The sequence below is a fragment of the Tachysurus vachellii genome, chromosome 9 (assembly GCF_030014155.1).
Source record: "Tachysurus vachellii isolate PV-2020 chromosome 9, HZAU_Pvac_v1, whole genome shotgun sequence".
In the NCBI taxonomy this organism is placed as follows: domain Eukaryota; kingdom Metazoa; phylum Chordata; class Actinopteri; order Siluriformes; family Bagridae; genus Tachysurus; species Tachysurus vachellii.
The window spans coordinates 22,553,291-22,564,249 of NC_083468.1; the positions used below are offsets into that span (position 1 = coordinate 22,553,291).

Genomic DNA, 10,959 nt, shown 5'->3' on the forward strand with positions numbered 1-10,959 from the left:
TCAGTTGACACACAATATATTTGATTCATGAACATCTTCTGTGCTTTATCAGCTATTTATTAATGAAAGATATGAAACCCTATTCAATGATGTGCAATACTACCTATGTGCAATATGTCTTCAGTGTAACCATTACTCTTTTTATACATTTTTGCTTTTGTATATGTTGTATATTATATTATGTCTTTATTCTTTATTCTTTTTATGTATTTTTTGCTGCTGTAACAGAGAAATTTCCCAACTGTAGGACAAATAAAGGAATATCTTACCTTATCTTATCTTAATGTATGGCTTCTTCTTCTTCTTCTTCTTCTTCTTCTCCTTAATAGTAGTAGTATGGCTTTATTACATTTGAAAGCCAACATTCACCTAGTCTCATCTTTCTAGTTATTTAAGCATAAATTAAAATTAAACACATGATTTTATATAGTTATTTATTATTAAATAATTATTGGTTACTAAATCATAGAAAAATAATATTGGTTAAAAAAATGTAAAATGTTGCAGTCAAAAAATTCCAAAAATGATAACATTATAAAAATGAAAGATAAATAGTGAAATATCACAGCATTTCAAATCTCACAGCAATTTTTGTAATTATTGCCAATAAGATTTAACATCTCTCGAATTCTTCAAATAAAAAGTATTCGCTAAATGCAAATGAATTAAGTTACACTAACAATTTCATTGGACGCGTGAAATTCTTATCATCGATATTTTAATATTCTATTAGCATGTATTCATGTGTGTAGTGTTCTTTCTTGTTTTGTGACTACAAAACATAGGGGCATTGATTATGATCACCAAACAGTAAAACTATTTTCCAAGAAACTGTAATCAGAAACAATACAAGCATACAAACAATACGTTTGGCACCCGAGAAGAAAGGGCAGGTCAAGTGCAACCTTTCATAGCCTTTAAAAAAAAGCACTGTTTTTTTTTCATGTGCACTTCTATCCCATACTCAACACTTTCGTCTGACTCAGTTTTTAGTTTAAAAGCCTACGGAACAGCTATCCAATTGCCACTCAGATAATAGTCTTTTCAGTCAGGTATTTCTTTCACCTATTATTGGCCCAAGTAGAAAAATTACCACTTTGAATAGAATCAAATAACAGTACTGAGGTACAAGAAAATTCTGTTAAATAAAAAGGATGCTTTTTCATGCCTAGTGGACAGGAAATCCAATTCTCTTGTACTCTTCTCAAACTATAAATTGCATCAAGTACCTATAGGATATAAGATCATTTTCCAGATCTGTATAAACTTGCTCTTGTTTTTGAATAACATAGATATTTCTAGGCATTATGTTTTTGAGTCACAAAATAACCAGCCTATCACTTAATATTTTTCTTCCTGCTGTTTAGGTTATGCCAAAGGTAGTGACCAAGAGGATGTCCGAACCTTTTCCAAGATGGACTTTCCAAAATCAAAACTTTCTGAGAACGACGACACAACCTGCTTAATATAACCTGCGTCATGTTTGTGTGCTCTCTGCCCAGCCCCAAACTGTCCTAATGCAAGTAACCTGAACTGGACATCACTGTTTAGAGGTAAACAGCCTAAGCCTTGCTATTATAAAGAGACCATTCAAAAGCTAAGACAAAGAGCAAGGGATACATTTAATCGAATAGAAAAAGTGTGAGAAAGAGCGGCAGACTGGAAGAGCGAGATCGTTTGACACACACTTCTACCTACTTCTACCAAAGTTCTGAATATCTGTGTACAAAGTGCTGCAGCAGGTACGTCTACACAGAACACTGACCTATTTGCAACAAATTTGTCAAACCTTTTTAATACCGATGTTGTCATTTATGCTACCTTATCTTTCTGTTTCATAGAGTTGATCTTTCTTTTTATATATTTGATTTTTACTTACAAAATTTATTTAAATTGATTTGAAGCAGATATTTGCCAAAAAGAATAAAGAATATTACCTTTCTTGTAATATTGTATAAAAAGCATTGTGTAAGCTGAAAGTGATTTGTGGATGCAAATCGTGTAGGTGTAATAAAATATGTGTAGGAGAAAAGATTGAGTCGCATAAACGCGCACAAAAATTTGACATGCGAGACAGCATCACAATACATAACTCAATATACTGTATATATAATTTTCTTTTATCTCTTCATGAAGTCTATATATTATCCAGCTGAATTAACAGCTTGGTAATGCAGTCTGTTAATTAAATATTTATTAATTTCTATTAATTTTAGAAACAATAATAGTCGAGTGAAGTAATAAGTATTTCAATTACCAGTTAGGAGTGTTGCTAAATCACTCTTATGCACAAAGGTGTCACTGAACTTACTGCAGAGATGGATGACGCTCGAGCGACGTCGTCATCTTAATTTTAACCTCATGCCAATATTTTAATTCAATTTTGATTCAACACGATCTCAAAGCGACTTGATAGAGGTGCTGGCTTTAAATTACAAATTGTCTCTAGTTATTTTAATAGAGTACCCTGCTTTGGATATAAAATGAACCTTCATAATGTAACTGATCTTTATCAACCATATTAACAGAAAGAATGACCAAGATGTTAACAATTAACTTTTATTTTTATTGTCTATTCGTGTATAACTTAGTGCTATTGATATATGTTATATGATATCACTTCATAACTTCCCGATGCATTAAGGATTAGCGCATTGTTCATATAACAATATAACAGCATCAGTTAAGCAATAATATATGTTAATTTGTATACTTTATTATATTAAAGAATTTTATTCCTAAATTGTAAATGTATGTTCAAGTAAAAGATCGTACAGTGTTTGTTTTTGGCTCTGTGTTTAATGAAGACTGACTAATGAAATTTGGTTTTCTGTTGCATTCTTTTTGCAGATTTAAAAATGCCATCAGTAAGTCAGCTACTAAGATGCTGCACAACACGGAAGCGAATTAATCGAGTCCGTTTGATAACCAAAGAAGGTCATTGCAACATTGAATATGGCAAAATGAAGTACAGCACATGCTTTGCCTATATGAATGACATCTGGTCCACCTGTGTGCAGATTCGATGGTATTCCCTAACATTCTTCTATGTGGCCTCCTTCATTTTCAGTTGGTTTATCTTCACACTCCTGTGGTACTGGGTTGGCTATAGCAATGGAGACTTGTGGTATCAAAACCCATCAGTTAATCACTCTGCATGTGTACTTAATCTCTATGACTTAACCACCTCATACCTGTTTTCAGTGGAAACACAGCTGACGATTGGCTTTGGCTATAGAGTAATTACCCCACTTTGCCCGGCTGCGATTACAGTCTTCGCTGCTCAGATTCTTGTTGGTATCGTCATCGCATGCTTTTGGTGCGGTGTACTCATAGCTAAAATTTCCCTGCCCAAGAAAGTCGCCAAAGCCGTCACTTTTAGCGAGATGGCTGTCATCTGCTGTAAACAGGACACACTCAGTTTACAGATACGTGTTGCTAACATACGCAAAAGCTTGCTGCTCGGCAGTCAGATCTATGGCAAGCTGATCAGGACCAGAGTCACAGCTGAAGGAAAGACCTTCATTATGGAGCAAGTCAATATCGACTTCATGGTGGATGCTGGGAAAGACAACTTGTTCTTCGTCTGTCCCTTAACCTTATATCATGTGATTGACAAGACAAGCCCATTCTTCCAAATGGCCGTGGACACTCTACACCAGCAAGACTTCGAGTTGGTGGTGTTTTTAGATGGCACAGCCGAATCCACCAGCACTTCCTGCCAAGTCAGGACTTCATACCTGCCTCAGGAGATCAAATGGGGCTACAAGTTCCTCCCCATTGTCTCACGCAGTAAAGAGGGCAAATATCAAATAGACTTCTCACACTTTGACAAAGTAGAACCTGTACCAACTGCTCACTGTGCATACTGCTATCATGATTTGAATGGCCATCACGTCTCCAACCAAGGCATTGATAATGCTGGTTTTGAGGTGATCGAAATTGGAAGTCAAGACAATCAGTCAAGTTCTATGACAACATAAATGTTTATATTTGCACTTAATATGAGAGACACTTTGTAGTAAATGGCTATAAAAAATAAATAAAACAAAAGACAATTTTAACTACTTTTAACAAGTTATGAAAAAAGTTTCTAACTATGACGTGTAAATGGCAACAGTGTAAAATATAAATTTTATTATATTATTTGAACAAAATATGCATGATGTGTCTCATTAACGCTGAAACACAAGTCTGCAAAAGCTTCTATCAACAGCTCTAATCTGGTTGATGCTTTTTTATGTACATTATATTAAGTATATTAAATATATACCTACTTCTTGGATCACTGTTTACACTGTAATATATTTCACATTCTGTTTCAGCAATTTCCACAGATATTTTATATTTCACTCAGAAGAATTGATGCTTATTGGCTTGACTTGATGCGTTTGACAGTGTCCTGTTTTCCATTTGTTTCCATTTATACAAAACAACACAGGTTTCAACACAAAACCTGGTTGCTAAGACGTTAGGGCTGGGATGTGTATAGATGTTTTGCCAGGTAAACAAAGATGTACCCAAATAAAGCCAGAAATTATTGCAGCAACACAAAGAATGATCTTTATCTCTGGATTTAAATATAATTCAAACCCTGTGGTCTGACTGGAAGACAACATCAGCATATTCCCCCTTAATAGACATTAGACATAAATGACAGCTGGTTGCTATGTTAAGTAGCTGCAGTAAAATATCTAAAATTGATCTAAAACTAGACCGCAAATACATATACTACTGATACATATACTAATCTCCTGTTATAAATGGCTTGTTTAGCCAAATGTGGCACAAAATCTAATGTTAAATAAAGAATAAATCAACATAACCACTTAAGCTTGGTCAGGGTTGTGGAAGGTGCAGTTCTGGGTGGGACCCCACTCTATTTCAGTACATTTACCCTTTTTCCAAAACATTGTGGCAGCTTTATTGTACAATAATGACTAATGCAGTGTTTAAAATGTATAAATACACCGTGTTCTAAACACTCTATGTCTAATACTGTAATAACGAGACTAATACTGTACGTCTGGTTTTCTTCAGAATAAAGTTTCTGTTTTTCACAGCTGTAGTCTGAGCATTCTTATTTTTTTTAATATATAAATGAATATAAAACTTTTGCCTTATAAAAATATACATTTTGACAGACTTGAAGAAAACTCAATGTTATATTTCAGTGTAATTGATTTTGGGTAAGACAGTATTTCAGATACTCCGTCCAGGGTGTATCCTGCCTTGATGCCCGATGACGCCTGAGATAGGCACAGGCTCCCCGTGACCCGAGGTAGTTCGGATAAGCGGTAGAAAATGAGTGAGAGTGAGAGTGAGAGAGTATTTCAGATCATTCAAAATCAATCAATCAATCAATCAATCAATCAATCAATCAATCAATCAATCAATCAGTAGTCAGATTGACCCAAAGAAAAAGTGCAAGACATTCTTTGTTTGCTATCAATCAGAATGGAGAAAAAAGATTTCTCCAACTGCTAGATATACATACAAAAATGCAAAGTAGTAAAAATAGAAATGCTAAAAATGATTAATACTTAGATGTCAAATAATAACAATAATTAGAGTTTTAAATGATTATTAATAAAGCAAACTAAAATACAGGTAGGTTTTTATGGCTAATTTGACTTCATTTTACTGCTCTAGGTTCATTATACACTATTGTTTGATTATAACTGTTGCAAATATTTGATGCAATTAAGTTACAACAAAATGGGTCATTTTTAAATCTCTTTGTATCATGCATGCAGATGTCTTAGCAGATGTGTCTGCATTTGTTAACGTTACAAATGTCTTGTTCTTAGCTTCGGACCAAGACTGCATCTCACTATTAGTTCTACTTGATCTTAGTGCTGCAGTAAGCACTATACATCACAACATTCTCCTAGATCGCTTACAAAATTACACAGACATTCAGGGACAGGCTTTAAGTTGGTCTAACCTGCCTTTCTCATCGATACAATTTTGTAGATTTAACTAAAGAATCCTCTAGTTTATTGCCAGTTAATTATGGGGTCCCTCAAGGATCAGTGTTAGGACTGCGGCTTTTCTCAATACACATGCTTCCCTTAGGAAACATCATTAAGAGGCATGGGATTAGTTTCCATTGTTATGCTAACCTGTATATTGGATGACCTGTAACTTTCCATTGTTAAATTCTGATTAGACAGAAATATTACTAATCAGTTCCAAAAACCAGTACACAGAAGCTCTCGCAAACTTCCATTTAGAGGGATGTACTATTACTACTAGCTCAACAGTGAAAGACCTGGGTGTTATATTAGACAGTTACTTGTCTTTTGAAAATCATATCGTCCATATTACAAAAACAGCCTTCTTTCACCTTAGAAATATTGCCAAGCTATAAAAAAATTCTATTTTATCTGATGCTGAGAAGCTAGTTCATGCATTCATGATCTCCAGACTGGAGTAGTGTAATGCATTACTAGGTGGTTGTCCTGCATCTTCAATAAACAGGCTACAGTTAGTCCAAAATGCAGCTGCCAGAGTTCTTACCAGGTCAAGAAAATATGATCATATAACCTCAATTTTTAATATATCTTTACACTGGCTACCTGTTAAGTTTAGAATTGATTACAAACTGCTGCTACTTATGTACAAGGCTCTTAATGATTTAGCTCCCATGTATCTAACTAGTCTTCTAACATGTTACAATCCTTCATGCTCTTTGAGATCACAAAACTCAGGACTTCTGGCAGTTCCCTGAAATCTACTAAAGCTGGTAGAGCATTTTCATTTTTAGCTCCCAAACTTTGGAATAGCCTTCCTGACAGTGTTCAAGGATCAGACACACTTAGTCAGTTCAAATGTAGTTTAAAGACATATGTCTTATAGTAGTCAGGCATACACATAATACTTCACATAATCTTGTGCTCCAGTACAACTGATCAAATGCACATTATCATCTAGTGCTTGCTAATATTATGAACAGCAGCTATGTTAATTCCGTTCCACTGCCTCTCTTTTTCTATCCATCCCGAGGCATCCAGAGATTGTACCAGGTCCGGTTGTGTTCTGTGTCATGAAGATTTTAGACCTTCAATGAGATGAGGCCGATCCTGAGGCATCTAGAGATGTACCAGCTCCAGTTGAACTCTGCATCATGAAGTATTCAGACATTCTAAGAGGAGATGCCAACTACATGTGGTCTTTGAGGACAACAACCTCCTCATCAATACACAATTGCCAGACTGTATATTTATAATCACATCCTCCAGTGTCACCCATATGAGGATGAGGTTCTCGCCTCAGTCACCTCAGGCTTGCTCATTTGGGATAAATACAAACACATTTAAATCTAAGTCTAATATAAATTTTTGCATTACATTAATCTTCATTTAATTTTAATTTTTTTTGTATTATGTTTCGTTCTTATGTTCTGGAAAGCTGATTTGAGACAATGTCCATGGTTAAAAGTGCTATGCAAATAAATTTGAATTGAATTTTATCAAGTGTTTGTATATTGCCTTACATCTGCAAGACCATGTGGTTGCTAAGTTAAATGGAAATAACAGCTTAGAATACTTTGTTTTCTTTTAGTCCGTCTAAAAAAAACCTGTGTTTTTCTCTCAAATAGTAACTTTTTGCATTTAAAATATTGTATTTTAAATAGTTTTTAAAAAAATTAATATAAAATGATATACAGTTTATTTATTTTTTATACCTAGAATATAATGACATGGTGATTCCCCTAATCAATATTGATAAAGTTATGTGGCTCTAACTTTGTAAATATGAGCTTAACCTGCTGATAGTATAGGGAGTAAAAGGACACAACACAATTTATAATTCATCAATACCTCTATATTCAAAATAATTGACACAAAAAATCGTTTTGGCAAAAGAAAAATCTTTATTGACATATAATAATCAAGCAGTCAGTACATTATTACAATATGATGCAAAATAATGGCTTCCAAAAGAAGTGTCCTAAACTTTATGTATTTTACAAAGAATTTATAGAACTTCCCATGTACAGTAACCTAAAATAACAGAAATCCCACATTTCACACATTGAGTAAATTGAATTTGATTTGCATTTAGAAAACCATTTTATTAAAACCTTGTAGTAAAGGAGTGAGTGAGCACAAGCAGTGCACAACAGAGTGAAATGCAGAAATGAAAATTGAACATCAGGAATCAATAATACAATATTAGGATGTTCCATTTTAAATGATATGTAACAAATAATAACAGATGATCCAGTAATTGAATTAAATGGCACTGACCCGTCCTTGGTCACCTCATAGTAGTACAAGCAATATTAAGTGATATACAGTATAGATGGTAATTTTATGTCATAATTTTCTCAACATATATTTTACAGAAAGAAAGATACAATAAGTCTTTTTTTTATTCTTCTTTTAAGAGGGCTTTGGTTGAATGCGATGACATCACATTTTACACACATAGACCAAATCTTTGGTAATTTAGAGACATTTAGAACACTAAATATAGATTATTATTTCAATCTAATAAAACTTTCATATATTTCTTATGTACAGCTACTTCCAATCATATGAACTCAAGTGCCTGTGCAGTTGGTTGCTAACTTCATGTTTCTTAAGTGAAATTATTTTGGAACACGTTAAATTTTCTCCAACATTTCCATGACCCTGTTTAATTCATTTCAATGAATTACAAGTTAAATGTTTAGGTGAACACGTCGTAAATTTACAGATGATTGTCTACCCTTTAGTCCTTGATCTTCAGTGTTGTATCTGAGGTCAGAATTATGGGCTGTCTCATTGTTGAAGCAATGTGCACAATGCGGTGTTAGTATGGGTACAACTCTAGCAAACTCAGAAAAGTCCACGCAGTATGTTCCGTCCTTGCTCCGGCTGATGATGGGGAAAAAATCATAACCCCACATGATCTCTCGAGGAATGTATGACGTTCTGACCTGGCAAAAGAAGTTGGTGGACTCATCGGTAGCATCCAGAAATACTACAAGCTCAAATTCTTGCTGTTGCAGTGTGTCCACTGCCATCTCATAGAATGGGCTTGTCTTGTCAATCACATGATACAGGGTCAAAGGGCATGCAAAAAACAAGTTGTCTTTCCCAGCATCGACTAAAAAATCAATCTTGATCTGATCCATAATGATAGTCTCACCTTCAGGGGTGACAGTCGTTCTAAGCAATTTTCCATAGATGTGACTTCCAACCATTAAAGTTTTGCGAAGGTTGGCCACTCTGACCTGCAAACAGAGGGCACCGTTTTTGGGGGAGATCACAGCCGTTTCACTAAAATGGATTGTTTTTGCTCTTTTCTTAGGCAAGGAAAATTTGGAAATAATGATTCCACACCAGAAGCTTTTAATGATTGTACCAATTACAGTCTGGATAACGAGAAGGGTGATGGCATCCGGGCACAACGGAGTGATGACTCGGATACTGTATCCAACAGTCATCTGGGTCGTTAGGGAATAAAGGAAGGCAGTGGTCAAACCATAGACATTAATTATACAAGGATTATGGTCAGGTGAAGGGTACTGCCACCACAAATCTCCATTACTGTAGGCAATCCAATACCAGATAACTGAAAAAAAAAACCAGCTGAAAAGATAAGAAGCTGTAAATAAGATCATGACAAAGCTCATTCGAAGCTCCAAGATGGTGGTCCATAAGTCTAGTAGGTAAGCAAAGCGATTGCTGTACCTCAAATTCCCATATTCTATATTGCAATGACCATCTTTAGTCACTAGGCGGTTTCGGTGAATCCGGCGCTCCTCCATGTAGTCTCTGACCAATTGTGCCAAAGTACGTGTCATTTTCAAAGTAGATGAATATATTCAGTCTGGAAATAAAGTACAAAAGCTTTTTTTAAATAATGCACTGGCTATTAAATGTACCATTTATGAAAATCATTCAAATAACTTTATTGTTAAAGGAAATAGAAATAATGACATTTAATTTCTGTCAGCAAAGTGTTTTGTTCTACATACTAAATGGATATCTAGCACTAAACAATGTTTTATACAGTAGACAAGAAAATAAAAGGTTTTTTAACATTCAAAACACAGTTTGGGTTCATTCAAAAATTAGATAAATACACCTTCTTCTTATAAATACTATTCACGTTTTCAGTATGACATAAAGTATATAAACGTATATATGTATATATAAATGGTGGGATTTAACTTAAAGGTGGAATCTAATGATTTATACTTAGCGCATTTACAAATCTCATACAGTAAATAATGTCATTGTGTTTACAATGTGAAACAACACTAAACACCACAACGATCTCTGGAATCAACCTGCCAAGACAAAATAAATGAAGGACAGCTCTAGAGTTTTAGAGAGACAGTAAAGTGAAATGTTCAATGCAAGGAGTTTATATTCATATATAGCTAGTATATATAGTGAGTATAAAGTTAACTTACCTGCTGTATTTTAAGGCTGTATCTTCAGTCCTCTTTATTCAAAGCCTTCAAAGACAAAAAAAAGTGATTTTTTAAGCAGGATCATAATAACATTAAAATTCTGTCCGCTTTTTACACTTTTTTCCTAATTCACACACAACTTTCCAAACCTTCTCTTCCTTCATGTTCTTCAACTCGAATGTGTTTCCTATTGTCCCCTCCTACTGGCAAGGCTGGACTTGGTGCATATAATATTTATCTGTACACAATATCAGTTTGTTTTCTTTCAGGTACCGAAAAGCAGGGTGGATTTACACAACATGCTTTAGGACATAGTTTAGTATAGAGTAAGCAACACTTTGCTGTGTGTTTTGTTGGTCAGGATGTGCTAGCGTTTTCTGAGAATTCACTCTGAACGTGTTTAACAATTTGCTTCAGCAACCTGTTCAGCTCTAATTGAGTGTTCAAACAGGTATACTGAGATATTTTCTAGTTTCTGGTGAGATGGTTTCTGTCTTGGTCACTCACACATCAGTAGTGGTCACTTTTCAGGTACACCTAACATA

The 10,959-nt window shown here is 34.5% G+C and overlaps 2 protein-coding genes across 3 annotated transcripts; one reads left to right on the top strand and one right to left on the bottom strand.

The window, feature by feature from the left end:
• The first annotated feature begins 1,613 nt into the window (after positions 1-1,613).
• On the top strand, positions 1,614-5,062 carry LOC132851690 (ATP-sensitive inward rectifier potassium channel 1-like). Its single transcript, XM_060878674.1, has 2 exons — positions 1,614-1,742; positions 2,851-5,062. Exon 2 carries the CDS (start codon positions 2,859-2,861, stop codon positions 3,981-3,983), a length of 1,125 nt encoding a protein of 374 aa, XP_060734657.1. The 5' UTR covers positions 1,614-1,742; positions 2,851-2,858; the 3' UTR covers positions 3,984-5,062.
• Positions 5,063-7,859: 2,797 nt separating this feature from the next.
• LOC132851691 (ATP-sensitive inward rectifier potassium channel 1-like) lies at positions 7,860-10,646 on the bottom strand. Of its 2 annotated transcripts, XM_060878677.1 has the most exons (3): positions 10,564-10,646; positions 10,415-10,459; positions 7,860-9,825 (listed from the first exon to the last, which is right to left on the bottom strand). In XM_060878677.1, the coding sequence occupies exon 3, from the start codon at positions 9,797-9,799 to the stop codon at positions 8,672-8,674; it is 1,128 nt and encodes a 375-aa protein (XP_060734660.1). In that variant the 5' UTR covers positions 9,800-9,825; positions 10,415-10,459; positions 10,564-10,646; the 3' UTR covers positions 7,860-8,671. The 2 variants fall into 2 exon arrangements, with proteins under 2 accessions (XP_060734660.1, XP_060734659.1); XM_060878676.1 differs by lacking the exon at positions 10,564-10,646 and having other exon boundaries at positions 10,415-10,557.
• Between the last annotated feature and the right edge of the window lie 313 nt (positions 10,647-10,959).